At 40.5% G+C, this 17,304-nt stretch overlaps 1 protein-coding gene across 1 annotated transcript in view; it reads right to left on the reverse strand.

The window, feature by feature from the left end:
• The window catches only part of LOC114691906 (myosin-15), a 128,936-nt gene that overhangs the window by 36,830 nt on the left and 74,802 nt on the right, over nt 1-17,304 (reverse strand). The window contains 5 exon segments of the mRNA XM_028867466.2: nt 369-718; nt 3,434-3,630; nt 6,339-6,457; nt 10,897-11,023; nt 16,804-17,193. Coding sequence (XP_028723299.1) covers nt 369-718; nt 3,434-3,630; nt 6,339-6,457; nt 10,897-11,023; nt 16,804-17,193 — 1,183 coding nt within the window.

A 17,304-nucleotide genomic window follows, 5' to 3' on the forward strand; every position in this document is an offset into this window, starting at 1 on the left:
TCAAAATACGTTGATAAATGAAAAATAAATGGTACACAACAATGTATAATTCGGGTAATATAGACCTATGAATATGTATGTGGAAAATCTCAGTAAAGCTGTGGAAATCAAGAAATTCTCCAGAGTAACTTCCTTACAGTATGGGATTAGATCAAAGATGTAGCCCTGATCTTCCCTTTAGAATTCATTGAATACAAATAACATTTGCAGTAAATATTTTCAGAATGAAGTTTTAAAACTTTGAAAGTCAAACATGGATGGGAACTTGAAAATGCTAAGGCTCTCCACGCAGGGAGGGCAGCCTCGCCCAAACCAGCCTCTCCTCAAGCCCTTTGTCTTGCTTTGCTTGCAAGGCCAGCTGACCGTACCCTGAAGGTCTTGATTCTGCCTCCTCAGTGTCTCCTGGGCCTCCATGCTTTCCTCACAGGCATGCCTGAGGGTGAGGACCTCAGTGCTGAGGGCCCGGGCCTTCTTCTGAGAAGCCTGCAGCAGCTCCTGGGCCTCCTCCTGCTTCTGCTTCCAGGCAGCCAGGGCCTGGTCAGAGTGCTGCTGCTTCAGCTCCAGGGCCGCTGCCACGGAGCGGGCCTTCTGCAGGTCAGAAAGGGCATCCCCCAGCTCCAGCTGGAGCCTGTGCCTGGCCCTCTCCAGGGAGGCATTCCTGGCATTGGCCACCTCCATGGCTTCGGCAGCCTCCTGCAATCGAATCGCCAGCTTCTTCCTGAGGAGAAAGCAAAGAGTACAGTGATTGAAACCAGCACCGGGCAGCCAGTGTGACTGGCCTAACCATCGCGAAGGCAGCACCTGGTCCTCAGACTTGACTGCCTGCTGACTCCAGCTTCTGGCACCTGTGGCCACATGGATTTTACCCCCCACCCCCAGCCCCGCCTTTACCAGCCTGGATCTGGAACTCAGGCTCGCTTTGAATTCCTACGAAGAAATATTTGCTTATCCCAGCACTTTCATAACTAATATAGATTTTAATGACACTTCATAGGAAATAGGAGAAACACGTTGGTTCTGAGCATCTTACCAACAGTAAGCTACCTAAAAATACTTAGGCATGTTGGTGTAGTCCCAAAGAGTTCCTTGGATACGGCTTCCCGTCTCTTGCGCTCTCCTGCTCATCCTCTTCCTGTCATCATGTGCCTCCCAACCCTGACAGTTCTCTCTTCTCGGTGTCTTTTCCTCCATCCCAGATCTGCCCACCATGGCGCTCCCTTAGCAGGTCTCACTATTTCAGCCTCTGTGCCGTCCAGCAGCACCTTCTATGTTAAAGAGATGTGCTCAGCCTACTTCTTCTGTCAAGCAGTACAGACCAAACTCTTGGGAATTCTAATACATCAAGTGTGTTTTCTTGCCTACAAGTCCACAGAAATGCACTTGTACTCCTTCACTAAAGTGAACATTGTTTTCTTCCATGAAATGAACTGCATGGTACCGAAGCTTTTGCTCTCCTGTAGCTATCTGAGAAAGGACTTGAGTAATCTGCAAGTACCACACAACTAGCCCCCAGTGCAGTGTGATAAGGCTCCCTGTGTGGAGGGTTCTAAAACAATCCAATCTGTGCTTGTTATCTCGAAGGCTCTGGGCTCTACTCCTTCCTTGTTCGATGGCTTGATAATGTCACCCTTTGAAACATTTCCTTAACAGGAGACTCTTAGACTTACACTAGCTGAGTAGGCTGCTAAAATCACCGGGTGTATTTTGACTACACCTACAGTGATGGACTCCAGAAAATCCGCTCTGGTTTGGATAACTAACTATGCTGGTTTTCCCAGGACTGAGGGTTTTCACTAAGACTGGAGACTTTTAATATATGACTGAGAAATTCCATAGCAAACTGGATGTACTAATTAATCCCTTTCATTTTATTGATAAGTTGCTCTACATTTAATACAACTACTACTGTTTACACCTTAACTTGCCAGCAGCATGTACTTACTCAACTGCCTAGCTTATAAAAAGGGATGTGAGAGATTAAAAAGCTAAAATTATTATCCTCAGAGCAGAACCACTAAATACGATCAGGGGAGAGGATCTCTCACTCTCCAACTGAAAATCACAGGACCTTCCACTTCTCTGCAGCTGCTTGCCTTGCCAGAGTGATTAGGAGAAAAAGTATGATACAATAGAAGCTTATTTATATAATATTCAAATAATATAAAAACAAAACCATTCGACTATTACCATGGTACCCAATATTTTTCTTTGGCTATCACCTACAACAGAACCAGTTACAACAAATATATGTGATCAAAATGTACTCTCTACATTCTTTCCTTCCTTTCTAGCCAACCCCCAAAGAATCAGCTATCAACTAGCATGATCAGTAGAAACTTTCACTTGAAATCTTCAATCATTAAACAGAAAACTAACAAACAAAAAGCCTATTTAGAAGTGAGTGACAGATTTGGATATAAAGAGGCGTTTCTGGTCAATGCGCCACTTTTCTGGAGTCCAGGGTTTTGTAAATACTCACGCTGCAGTTATTTTTAGCAACTGTCATTCTTAAGCCTTCCATGAGCTACTGTGGACAGAGATGGATCACTTGTCCCTTCTGGGACAGAGTACAACAGATGTTCTGCAAGTATAGAGCAACCCCAATCACAATGCAGGTGAGGAACTGAAATAACATTATTTCTGATTGAAGCCAAAAAGAATTGTATTGATCGCTCTTGGGTCTTGGCCAAGCTATCAAATCATATTCTTTTAAGTGAACCCTTAATGGTTGTAAGCTAGAGAATTAGTTTTATGCTTTCTTTCATAAATACACAGTCACTCGATCTATAAACCAATAAGCACTGTAGTTCAACTTTCAGTGCTTCAGTGCTGGGTCTTTAACGAGCTAGTCTTCCAACTCCTAAAGTTGTTTTAGAATTCCTTTGGAAATGATTGTTTGTCATTAGCTATTGACCTGGTAGTCTAACTTTAGGAGTGGCCCAAGGATGGGGTCTTTAAAAGGAGCCATTGTCTCATAAGACATGACAATAAATGTTAACATGTTTCCAACTGTCCCATTCCTACAGAATGCTTGATAGTCTCCAAGTCCTGTACCAAAGACCCAGGGAGTCTAACGATGGACACACATACATATATAAAATCAATTAATTGTTGTACTAAATAAAATGTAGGATTTCAAGGGCCAGTGGTCCAATTCTTAAAACGTCTCATCTTCTAGAAAAAAATTTTATTACATCCCTAGAAAGAGCCTTTTTTCTCTAAGACTGTCTTATAGTCTCAATCACCTATATTATAATATTTTGGCGCCTCTAGAGTATGTGCTTCTTGACAGCAGTGACTATTTCAGATTTTGTCTTTGACTTATTTAAAAACTCAGGGAAGATTTGTTAAGCACACATCATGGGAGACACTGTCATTACACTCATTCTGCATGGGACCGACTCCAGGTTGAGAAGAGCCTGGACCTACTCACTTGGCTTCCTCCACATCCTCAGTTCTCTGGATGGCATCGTGTTCATACTTCACTCTCCACTGAGCTGTTTCCTTGTTGACCTTGGAGAGAGCCCGATGCAGCTCAGTCTTGACCTCTTGCTCTTCCTCATACTGCTCTCGTAGAAGGTGATAGTCATTCTTGGCCGATTGCAGGGCATGGGCCAGGGCACTCTGAGACTGCAAAAGAAATACTTTTCTAAAAACTCAGGCATGTTTTACCATGAGCAATGAGATCCTTGCAAGTGACATACTTTTCAAGTCAATCTAACACCACCTATAAAATTGAAGTTGAAAGCCAGACGGTGGTGGCACACACCTTTAATCCCAACATTCAGGAGGCAGAGGCAGGTGGATCTCTGTGAGTCTGAGGCCAGCCTGGTCTATAGAGTGAGTTCCAGGAAAAGGCACAAAGCTACACAGAGAAACCCTGTCTCAAAAAACCAAAAAAGGAAAAAAAAATTCAAGTTGAACTTAAACTCAGTCAGGTAATACTAAAGAAAGACTTTGGTAAATGGCAAAAGGGACAAAGTATCTAAACTGTCATTAAAGCAGGAATGAAACTTATATTTAAGGAAATGCCAGCCTGACTACATAAATTTTTAATATCAAAAGGACTTGGCATATAGAGATGGTGGGAAACATGAAAGTAGTATTCAATATCATTTAGGTACTATGATTTATATTTAACAATATGTCAGTCAGATTTTGTTTAAACCAGAAAGAGGAAGATTTAATCTATCCACTTTACTCTATTCATCAGAAAAATAAACCCCCTATGTTTATAGTTAGATAACTATAGCATTGGAGTACGTTCTGTATTTGTAGGACAACAGAGCAGATTTTAATGAACATTTCTATCACTTAAATGATGGTCTGGCTAACCAGATGGCATCATCCTCTGGAGATAACCTCCTGAAGAGACTAAGGTTTCTATAAGCCACCATGAGTCTTCTTGACAAAGTTGAAAAACAAAACAAAAAACAAAAAAAGCACCATCTTAGGCAGGCACCCATCTGTGAGCACATGGCTGAGCTAATGGCATCCTTAGCCACATATCCCCTGATGGTGAGTGAGGAGCAGCAACATCCAATGATGTTGAAAGAATGGGCATAGAAGTATGAAGAAAACTCCCAAGACTTATGAACTATCATTAAATGAAAATATTCCAATTGTGGAAATCTCATAAGTGAGGGTGGAATATACAACAAGATTATCCGTGGAATCTCACTCGTCTTGGAAAAGATAACAGGCACTAGATTCTAAGAGTTCTGAGAAGACGCCAAATTGTTTTGACCAATAAAAGTCTGCACCATGATATTATACATACACAACTAAGTTAGAAATCCAAGTCAAAGAGAGAGAGTTATAAAACTAGAAAAGCTGTACTAATTCACATGTGAGGGAACTCCAATTAGACTAACAGCAGACTCCCAGAAGAAACTTTACAAACCAGGAGGAGATGGAATGTCCTAATCAAGTTCTGAGGGGAATGTATTCTTGAACAATGAAGGAGAAATAAAGGCAATCCAGGGTAATGCAAAGGGAAGAGGACTCACCATTGTGAGACTAGTCTCCTAAGAAGGACAGAGAACTAATGAAGAAATGCAACTCCACACGGAAGGGCAAGAAGTACCATTATAAAGGGGCCAGGCGGTGGTGGCACACACCTTTAATCCCAGCACTCAGGAGGCAGAGGCAGGCAGATTTCTAGGAGTTAAAAGCCCGCCTGGCCTACAGAGTGAGATCTAGGAAAGGCTCAAAGCAACACAAAGAAACCTTGTCTCAAAAAACAACAACAAAAAGAAGTACCATTATGAAAGCCCTCATACACTGTCATGCACTGTGTGATCTGGATAGGACATGACTGTTGCCATCTCAGAGCAGAGCAGTTATGATCACTTTCAGGTTCTCCAGAGACTGGGGCTTATTATCATTAGGTTGTAATGGGAGGGGAAAGGCCCATGGGCTCACAACCTTTGGGAACTGACATGGGTCACGAATCTCTTGATGATAGCCCAGAAAGGTTCCTTTCCTTCTCAAGTGTAAAGAAGGTAGAAAGTTGACAGGGACTGTGGAGAGTTTGGGGTAGTCTAGCTGCCAGTATGTCACCTACTAGGACTTTTCAATGGTGAAGCTTTTTTGAGAGCTTCATGATATGGGACTCTTCTGGTATACCTGCCCAGAAGTCTCCCAGGGATCTTCCTGGTGACATCTCCCAGTCACCCATATTCCTATAGGTAACCCCAATAAACTCACTGGTCTACCATGCTGGACCTGGAAGAAATCTTCTCTTTAATACGTTGGTACCTTCTCTATCTGTGGTGAATAGATGTTTCTTTATGTCTCCCCAGGAAAAAAAAATGATGGGGCACAAATGTGTAATAAAACTCAATGGTAATGCAAGTGTATAAATAATACAAAGAATCAAACTTTATCACAACAGAAGACCACCAAACCACAAAAGTAAATCAGAAAAGAAATGGGAAGCAACAACAAAAAAAAAATCAGAAAACAACAAATAGGAGTAAACTCTTACACATCCATATAGTAAAACTCACTGGTAATGGACCACTTCTTGGTAGATGATTAAATGAGTGACCTTCATTGACCTTCAGTCCAATTAAGAAGCATATTGAAAACACACACCTTTCTTGCCCTAAATCTGACAAACTGTAGATGAAATTTTGATGATAAACAAAATTTCTTAGTTATCGGAGTTCTTTATGGTCCAAACAAGGAGCAACACGTGAATTCCTCACTAGGCACTTCCTGTTTTCTCTTTCTCAGGAGATCATACTGAGGCTCACTGCCAAGCATTGTTTTTGGTTGTTGTTTTTTTTTTTTTTAAACACCACGTGACTGGTAAGAGATGATTGACACATTACCCTGGTCTCTTCCTCTAGCTGTCCTCTCAGTTCTTCAATTTGCAGAGTCAAGTTGCTCTTTTCCCTGGAAAGTTGGCTTATCAGAGCCTCCTTTTCTTCCAGTCTTCTTAAGGACTCACCTGGGCAAAGGTTTCAAAGGGTAAGTTAATTATGCTTCTTCTAAGTGATTACCATTCCTGCGCATTGACTTTCAGGACCCTTGCAAGGACTCTCACCCAAATACTGTTCTATATTTAGAGAAGGCCTGAGAGATCCCATACTGGCAAAACCAGAACAATGAGCCTTTCCCAAACATAGAAGGGAACCCTAAAAGAATCAATTTTTAGCAGAAAGCATGAGTTGATAACAGATAGCATCAGCACCTTTATTTAGAGCCTTTTGTGCTCTAGATATGAATAAACTACTAATATAGGTATAGAAGTAGTTTAACTCTCATAGTTCAGTACTGGATCATTATGTCACTCCTTCTGCAAAGGAAAAAACAGCTCAACATATCAGAACTTAGTCCCAGCTGTCCCCAGATGCCAATTGCCTGGATGCCCCATCAACATGTCAATCTTAAACTGTCATACATACATTCTGACCCACCAGCTCTGAGTCAGGATTCCCACAGCACTGTCCTCCGGTTCACCTAAGTGAGCACTGTTTACCTATTTACTGAAAAGGACATTCTAAAGACTAGAACTGAATAGCCAGCCAGAGGAAAGAGACACATAGGACCGAGTGTGGAGAAGGAGCACAGAGCTTCCATGTGCACCCACTCCACTCTGCCACCCTCCAGAAGCCTCCATTTCTTCAGCAATGAAGTCCTGGATTCTAGTCACTGTAGTTTGTGTATTTGGTTCGGATTTTATGTTATTTTGAGGCTTTTTTATACAGATATGTCAAATAAATCACTTCCCACTGCTGATCAATTAAGCCTTTACCCCTTCTCTTCTCCAGAGAGATCAGGTAGATCTAAAAGTACCACATTCTGTGAATGTCTTGGTCTTTCTGGAGACCAGGCCCTTTCTTGAAGTTGTCTAGGAGGCCCTGATACCAGCCTCCTCATTAGCATATCAGCCTACTCATTAGCATAAAAACCACTCATCACACCAGAGATCCTAAGCATAATAAGAGCCATGTACTGAGAATCCCAGGAAGAAGGAATATATCTACATACATACATACATGCATGTGTAATGAATCCTAAAGTCACAAGCAAAACAAAAATCATGTTTGCAGAAATGTCTTTAACAACTGAAAGCTTTAAAGGTTGTGATGCCATATACATATTTTCTAAATTCTCAGTTTGACTAAAAGCTTGAAGTGGCAAGCTTACGTTGCTAATTTTTAGAAAATAACTGCCAAATATATTGATCTGAATAAGCATAGTTTGATTCTCAATTGTCTTTTCAAGTTAAGATGCTGTTCCCTGAAAAAGCCACTGGCAATGGTACACACTGCAATTCCAGGACTCAGGGAGCTGAAGTAGGGGGCTTTCAAATCCAAGGCTAGACTGGATGCACAGCAAAACTATGTGTTTTAAAAAAAAAAAAAAAAAAAAAACTTAAGACAGTAGCTCAGGCCAGAACTTGAGACAATCAATATTTTCAGCCTGAAATAGTTCTTTATACTTATTTCTTGTTTTATCACACAAAATATTAAAGATGCATACTTAGAGTTGAGAGGATGATAAAGCTCAATTCTTTTGCTTCGCTAAGGACATTCTTAAGTGAAACTTTTAAAGTGTGAGTACCTATTAGAGAATGTGGCCACTAGTGCATCATAATGCTACTGTCTGGGCTTGGGGGAGGCTCCAGCTCTTTTCATCATCATTGCTTAGGCACTATCAATGCGAATGGAAACAGATTTCAAAGAGCAAAAACAGGTTTTATGTATCCTACTGAGGTTATTTTAATCTCAGAGACATCCCCCACAAGAGTCTTGAGGCTCACTGGGGATCTGTGATCCAAACGCCAACAATCACTCGGTAAAACACCATTTTCAAGGGATCCCTGAAACTCAAGTCTATTAGTGGGTGGAGGCTAAGAAATCACTTTCATCACAGAAGCCATGCCCACTGGAGGCGAAAGTGACCATGTGCAGTACGGGTCTCATCTGAAAACAGACATGAGAAACTTGGATAGTAGCAGCTATAAAAAAGAAAAAGCAGAAGGTCTGGAGCCTGGGCCCAGAAAGGGTGGGGAGCAAAGGAGAGGTTGAAGTGAAATGCAGGAGAGAAATGGTAACTCCTAAGAAGAATTATTAAACAGCAGAATGCATAACAAAGCCAACAGGTATATGCCCCCATCCGCATAGGGAAAGGATCCTATTTAGTGTCCTTACAAGAACCAGAAATGATTCCCTTTTCTAGATTTCTAGGTTTCCCACTTTTCTAACTCATTTTCTTTTAGCCCTGATCTTTGATAAATAAAGAATAGTGAAATGTTCTAAATTTAGACTCAGGTGGGAGAATAGAAGAGAATAAAAGAGAGGTTTGGTTTAACTGACAGCTTCTGGCTAAGTCTATAAGGGGTGTGTGTGTGTGTGTGTGTGTGTGTGTGTGTGTGTGTGTGTGTGTACAATGAAACACTGTTCCACATTTCTTTTCTATATATGTCGCATTGGTTGTGGAGACAGCACCTCTTTATCCTTGCAGAACTGATCAAGAAGCACAAGAGTTTCCTCTCATAGACTATCCTCACTGCCCAGTACTTTTCTTTCTTCCTTGCTGTTAGCTTGCCCCATTATCCACAGTCAGTGTAAGTAGTAGTAGTTCAGTGTAAGCAATCCATGCCCCTTTCTCCATGGGTTTTCATCATATATAGCCTGCCTTGAGATCTTGCAGACATTTGTCCAAGTATGATCTGGCCATACTGCTGGTAGTGTAACAAATTTATCCCAGGGCCTACATCCTTTTATTTTTGGTTAGTATCCGAAACATCTCAACAAAAACCTTCAGTTCAGACATCTCTTGGTCTATAAAATTTTATTTTAATACTCTAGATCTAGAATAGAAAAAGGAACATATTTACAGAATAGCCCTATAAAGCCTATGACCTTAAGTGTTTAAAACTATCTATCTCTGGAAATTACAAATATATTGTGCATTTTTGTTGACCTAAGAATTCTACCTCTGAAAACATACTACTGAAAGTAAATATAATTATAGACAGATATCTACTCACATGCTAATCATAGTAAACAAATAAAGATAAGGTTAATTAGACTACTATCCATTTTTTTGATGGATTATGAACAGGGATTACAAATGACCGAGCATATAAGGCACAAAAAAAAACTTTGTTAGCCAGGTGGTGGTGGTGCACACCTTTAATCCCAGCACTCAGGAGGCAGAGGCAGGCGGATCTCTGTGAGTTCGAGGCCATCCTGGTCTGGAGAGGGAGTTCCAGGAGAGGCTCCAAAACATCACAGAGAAACCCTGTCTCAAAAAAACCAAAAAAAATTTAAAAAAAAAACCTTGTTTTTTTTTAAATCCCAAATAGATTATTACAATATAAAGACTTATAAATTTTAAATAATCAATAACGATTGGTGGTAATAGCCATGGGACACTTTTCTATATTTAATTTTTAATCAAATATTTATCGAACACCAACTACCAAACAGTGTTCTAAGTGATAGACATATGTCAGTGAACAAAATAGAATCCCTCCCTCTTAGAACTTATATTCTGGCAGATGAAGACAGTCATTATGTCAAGTAGGAAGTCTATGTGAAGGAAAAAGCAGTACAGAAGGACGTTGAGGGGGTGGGTTAACAGCGTCCAAACACCATGGTATCTAAGGAATGTCTTAACTTGCCCACCATAGCCCCTGGGCTAACCGTCATCCCCAAGCCTCGGTGGGATGAATAAAATGCTCCAGGCATTCAGAACAGCTAGTCTATGACTCAAGGTTAGGGATGTTCCTGGAGTTTAAAGTATCTCATAGAGGTCTGTGTTGCTAAAGCAGACTGAGAGAAGCAACAGGTAGAGAACACCAGAGATGGCAGAAGAACAATCATAGTATTGCATCAGTTGTGGATTTTGTTGAGTATAAATATGACATAGGCTCATGATTAAAAATGATTCAGTGAGGTAAAAGTCATACTAAGGATCATGTCTAAAGGCACCATGGACAGTCCAACTATCTTTTGATCTTGGGACTTACTGTGACAATTTCACATTGCTTTTCTGCTTGGCAGGGCCACCCAAAGCAGCAGAGTGCTGACCTTTCCCAACCAAGAAGCATGTTGGACATTCAGACATGTCCAACCTCCCTCAGGATAGCTATGAATATGGCTCGACACAAATGATAAACTTACTTAAACCGTTAAGTAAGATTTTGTGGGATAATAGATTTTGTATCTAGACTGCACAGTTCTTGAACATGACCTTGGAAAAGAAGTCACTATTGTGTCAACAGATTGGGCACATCTGCAAGGTGACCCCCAGGCATTATTCCCACCCCCTAGAAACTTTTTGTGCCCACTGGTCTCTGGGTACTTATCCTCTCAGCTGTGCCTCATGAGTCTCTTGGGTTACTCACAGGGGAGGCAGCACTTGTCTACTCACCGCTCTCACTCTGGAGTTTTGTCTTCTGTGTTGTGAGGTCATTTGCTAACTGAGTCACCTCATTCAGTTTTGTGTTGGCTTCATTCAGGTGCCTTTCGGACACACTGCAGAGTCTCTCAGCATTTACCTGTGCATTGCAAAAAAGGGTTAGTCTTGGCAGAAAAAAATCCACAATAAATTAGCTACATTGGGAGGGTGGTGATGCTTTGCTTTGGAACCTGTATGAGTTCTTCTGCTTCTGGGGTAAAGGCCACTGCCAGCACTAGGAAAATGTATCTTTTAAATTAAGTGAGCACAACAAATTCCAAGGTTAGTACCTTGAAAAGAAAAAGGCAAAGCTTTTCAGACTCAAATTCCATTCCCTGGCTTTTAGGAGTCTCTCTAGAATTCTACAGTCTTCTAGAGAAGGAAGGATGTCAAATAACAATATAGTGCCAGATATAATCATTTCATGATACTATATTAAATATTTAGCTTTCCCTTCCACTGAAATATGTCTCTTGGGAGTAAATGGTCTACTTGATATCAGATACATGGTGCCTAGAATAAAGTTTAAATATAGTAGAGGGGAAAAGATGGCTAGGGAGGGGAAGGGTGTAGAAAGAAATCTAGAGGATGGGCAGGGTTAACAGGAGAAACTAGACGGATCTGAGCTTCACCATCTTAGCACGAAACCTGCCTAAGAAACTGCATCATCTGGTCAAGAGGGTTGAGGCTCAAGACAATCCTACTAACATTTCAGTTTCAAACTTTAGCTTCTCTGAACTGGCTTTTCATGCTTGCTGAAAGAGATAGATTAACCTTCCTACTTCTCCCTGATTTAAGCCACCAGTCTAATCACTAGGTTCTTGTCACACTCTGGAAACTCATGCAAGTAATTTGGCTCTCAAGGTCCTCAGAGAGGGATAAATGCAAGATTGGAGATGGTGACTGCCTAAGAATTAATTGTAGTTTGCCTTCTCACTATTTATGTGAACAAAAATGATAAATTACATTGGTGTGCTCTGTGGTTCTATAGACTCTAAATTGTGGTTTTTGTGAAACTCATCTATAAATAATTTTCGGGTGCCTTCTATCTTCCCTACTGATGACAGTAATAGTAAAAATAACTACAGCAGAAGTTAATTAATACTTTCCTAGGCTCTTTAGAATATGTGTTGAATTTCGATTTCTGAAGAAAAAACATAAATGCATTATATCTCTAAAGAGAGGAGACTGTAAAAATTGAATAAGGAAATGAGAAATCATACACTCTGGTTTTGAGGAAACACTGAGAGCTTGTGAAATGGTGAAAGATGGTGGCGAATCTGATCATTGCAATGCTAGCTTAATTGTTATAAAACGCTAATGGTCACGATCAGGCAAATTTGGAGGCAGTGCAGGGTAAGACCAGTGAGAAACTTCGGGGCCATTTCTAGTTGGAGCGTGTGCTGCATTGGAGATTGTTGTATTGGATCTCTCTTTAAACTTATGCAAGTAAGTGTTCTAAACTTCCCACAATCAGTTACTAACTTGTGCCTTCTTACATCCCAAAATGAATACCTAACATACAATGGGCACTTAAGAAATGCCTACAACGTTCAAATTATTGTAGACTTTAGTAAGAGTTTGGCTGATGTAGAGACTGAAGTCATACTCAAACTTTCCTCATAAAATACAACCCAAGTATTTGTTTTATCACATGGGTAGGATATCACCCTATGATTAGCGAAGAAGAAGGAGAACCAGTTTCAACGCATATCTGTTGGGAGGCTAATACCATGAAGTTCCAGCTTATGGATGCTCTACAGTGCACATAGGCTTTTTGTTAGCTGAGAAGCCAAACCTGGCAGAGAATCAATGACCAGGTTGTCATACAATACCACCAGGATAATGGTGGCCATAGCATTAATGTTAACAGCCAAGTGTGCTTAATTAATTAACAAACACTCTACACACAATGAAAGAAAGATGCAACCATGATCAGTGTAGCCATTTTCAGGTCACCCACAATTGCAAACCGTATCTTCAATGTTGAATATGCTTGGTCACATATCCAAAAATGTTTTTAACAATTACAGTGGGCATGTTTGTTTCTTTCTTCACACTCTTCCTCAGAAGTCTAAGGTGACTTAGTTTTCTAAAACAAAACAGTATCCTAGAGACTGATCCTGATCACATCTAGAGAGACAGTAAATATCAGATTTGGGATTTGAACTGAAATTGCCTGTCTGCCAGTGTAGGGAAAAATATGAAAGAAAACACAAAATATTAAATTGTTAGATATATATGACATGAAGAAGTGATCACAAAGGAGATGTTAAAGATTAAATGATAGATGCACTGGTTGACACACACTTGTCTGAGTCCTGGGTCTGTTAGAAGACTAGATAAATGTATTACTATAATACTATATAAACTACCTTTATTTTAAATTTCTGATGAAAAATGACTCCAACCCATGGGCTTTTTAGATAATGTCTCTGTTTACAAATGAAGAGCCAGGAAAAACTAGGTGCCAGGGACAGAAATGCCAAAGGAAGCACATGCTTCAGGAGGAGGTAGTGGGTTTGGATTTATATGTGCTGATTTGCAGGAAGTAAGATATGACTGAGCTTGCTTTTAAGAAGCTCCTAGAGGGTTGTAAAATGCACTTATGTTCATGTTTGGGTATACTGTGTTACATATACATATCTGTTTGAAAAGAGTGAGAGATGATGGGTACCTATAAGGCTTCTCACTGGTAAAATGCAAGAAAATGAGCCACAGATTGCCAGCATTTTAGCAGACACCCATGTGACGAGGAGCTTGCTGAGCTGTACATACTTACAGGTTATCAACCTACCTGGGGAGACACAAAAGCAATGTTTCCTTTAGGCATAGCTTCACATGGTGTGTATCTACAAGAAGTGCTAACAACTGGCAGAGTATTTTTAATTAATAAAGCACTTTATAATCAGGATTTGTAATAGATCATATGGATATTTATCTACAAGTTGCCTATATAGGAATAGAGCTTGCAAAAGAATTGCAACTTCAAAAGAATTTCAATTTAAGTCTAAAGATGAATAACTAATTTTGATATGAGAGAAGAGGAAGTTAATGGAATGCACATACATCTCAATTCCCCTTCTTAAGAAGACTAAATATGACGTATCCCAGAAAATGAAAAAAAAAAAAAAACAATTATGAGAATTCCTATCACTTCTAAATTGCTCTGGGGCTCTCTATCAGAATACTTTTCATTTAAAAATGCTTTAACTTCCGAGCTGGGCAGTGGTGGTGCACGCCTTTAATCCCAGCACTCGGGAGGCAGAGCCAGGCGGATCTCTGTGAGTTTAAGGCCAGCCTGGGCTACCAAGTGAGCTCCAGAGAAGGCGCAAAGCTACGCAGAGAAACCCTGTCTCGAAAAACCAAAAAAAAAAAAAATGCTTCAACTTCCATCGAGCACTGACAGTCTTACCAATATAACTTGGGAAATGATAAAGTAAATAACTCAGATAAAAGTTCAGCGTAATATTTATGCCTTTAAGAATGAGCACAACTTAATTTTTATTTTGTGTGTGTGTGTGTGTGTACACACAGGCACCCTGAGCACACATAGGCACACACAACTGCCACAGAGCTCATGTGGAAGTCAGAAGATGACTTTTTGGAGTCAGTTTTCTTCTTCCACTAAGTGGGCCCCAGAGATAGAACTTGGATCACCAGGGTTGGCAGCAAGCAACTTTACCTACTGAGCCATTTTTTCAGCCCACAGAATCAATTTATATTATCAAAATTATATGAAGCACAAAAGAATGTGATCATATACACACATGCCTATAATTAGGAGATGAGGCCAATCTCTGCTGTCTAAATGCAGCACTTAGGGCAAAAGGCAGATACTAATGCCAGCCACTACACGGATTGTACAAAGCACTGTAAGTATGAACACAATAAGATATAGTTTCTGCTGTAGAGAAGCTTTTCTCTAAGAAAAGTTAAAAGATGATGAAATGCAACAGTCCAAGAGATATCCCAAAAGTGCTACAAGAACTCTAGAACAGGTAAAATTTTAATACAGAAAAAAACAACTTGAATATTCCAGAAAAGAGAATTAGCATAGAAAAAAACCTGATGTTTGCCAGGGTATAGTGGCACACAACTTTAATCCCAGTAGTTGGGAGGCTGAGGCAGGTGAATCTTTGTGAGTTCAAGGCCAGCCTGATCTACATAGTGAATTAGTGAGTTTTGGGCTAGACAAAGTTACATAATGAGACCCTGTCTCAAATAAACAAACAAAAAATGAATGAACAAATGAAAAAGGACAGGAAAGAAAGGAAGGAAGGCAGGAGGAAAGGAAGGAAGGAAGGAAGGAAGAAGGGAGGGAGAGAAAGAGAGAAAAAGAACGAAAGAGCTGATAGGAAGTGGATATTTAGTGAAAGACAAACATTTTAATTTGAATGGAAATGAAATAAAGTAACAGAATCTAGAACTGGCAGCAACAGAGGCTGAACCTTACAATAGGTCCTAGGTTATCTTGAAAGCAGATGGTTAAAATTCAAAACTCCATAAATTCATACTTTAGAAAAGTATTATATTGGTATTGGATTGGATGGGTTGGAATAATGAAAGGTTAGAAACAAAAACGATAATTTAGGAACCCAAAACAGTCCAGATGCAAAGTGATAATAGACCAACCAGAGAATGAGGGAGAAAGCAGGAAGACAGTGAGGAACTGACCTGCTGGGATAAGGAATTGGAAAGCAAAGAACAGAAGAAGAAGCACATGTTTGAGGCTTAGAGCCTGGCTGGTTGGAAGAACAGGTGCCAGGGGCAGAAATGCACAAAAGGAATATAGCCTGCTGCAGGTGAACGTGGTGGGTTTGCTTTCACATGTGCTGACTTGTGGACAGTGAGGCCACTACTGATCTCTGAGAGAACAACTTAAGGGAACACTTTCAGCAAAGTCTGGGGAAGTAAAGAAAGGTCGCAGGGATGAAAAGAAAGAGCAGAGATGAGCTACATAGAGACCTTGGGGGCGGGGGCTAACATAGATGCTTTGTTGCAGTTTGAGTTTTCAAAACAGTTATTTACTTTTTCAGCAGTTTCCAAAGATGAACAAAAAAATTCTTCTTTTGTTTACATATTTGCCAATTTTCAGTAACCCCCTGTGCTCATGAATTTAAGCATATTTCACTGTTTAACCAATTGAATAGCTATTGTATCAACCACATATCTGCTGCTCCATCTAGCACAAGACCAGAATGTGAAAACCTCATGTGCCAAGACGTTCAAATAAGAGGCCAGTGTTGCTTGGTGGACTTCAAGACTCACTGCCCAGGGATATTCTAAGTGTCTACTGCCTGCATGCCAACACTTTTCTTTCCTGCCAACCCATATGTGGCTCAACCCAACAATATAACAGACACTCTTTGATGATATCCATACACTGTTAACTACATAGGTCCATAACGTACAAGAAGTATGAAGATGTAGTTATATCCACCTTAAATTTAAAATGTGTTTTGAAGAGCGTCAGAGTTCAGACAGAACTACGGAGGGTCTGCTGCAGCTGCAAATTTCAATTCTCCACTATTGTGATGCCCAGGAGAATCACTGGGCAGGGCAACCACCATGACTTCAGACCTGTTGCAGTTTCAAAGCCCTTCTGAGATACAGAGTTTGTTCAGGCTACCCTGGGCAGCTTGATAAGAGCCTGTCTCAAAATTTAGAAAATACCAAGGTGTCTGGGGCTATAACTTAGCAGTGGAGTACTTGCACTGCATGTGAAAGACAAGGTTCAACCCCTGTAATAATGCACAGGAAAATCTTGCCCCTTCCATTAGCCAACATTTCTAGTTATCATTCAGAATTTTCTTTGCCTTCCCCTCCCCTCCTACTTCTGTGTTTAGATGCCTCTAAGAAAGGCTTGGAAATCTCTACCTTTGCTCTGGCCATCTGGTCAACACGGGTCAGGAGGTCATCCACTTGTAACTGCAGCTCACTCTTTTCTTGTTCTAGCACCTGCCTGACCTGCTGTAAATGTTCTACCTGACCTTCAAGCTCAGCCAGGTTCTCTGCATGTCTCTTTTTCAAAGCGACAGAGGTTGCCTCAAAGTGTCTCGTGGTCTCCTCCATGTCGTGGCGAAGCTTCTGAAATCTTGCTTCCTGTTGCTTGGTTACCTCCATCTGAGCCAAACTAGTACCCCCTGCCTCCTCCAGCCTCTCCTTCAAATCTTCTAAGTCTTGGGTGAGGTCAGCTTTCTCTCTTTCCACCTTGGCTCTAGTGGTCCTTTCATTTTCCAGTTCCTCTTTCAAATTTAGTATCTGAGCCTGAAAAAAATAAGTAATTTTGACTTTTAATAATTACTTATGACATATTTCTATATGCAACAAGGTTGCTACATTTATTTTGTCTCAACTTAAAAAGCAAATGTGACATTT

This window comes from Peromyscus leucopus, chromosome 12 (assembly GCF_004664715.2).
Source record: "Peromyscus leucopus breed LL Stock chromosome 12, UCI_PerLeu_2.1, whole genome shotgun sequence".
NCBI lineage: Eukaryota > Metazoa > Chordata > Mammalia > Rodentia > Cricetidae > Peromyscus > Peromyscus leucopus.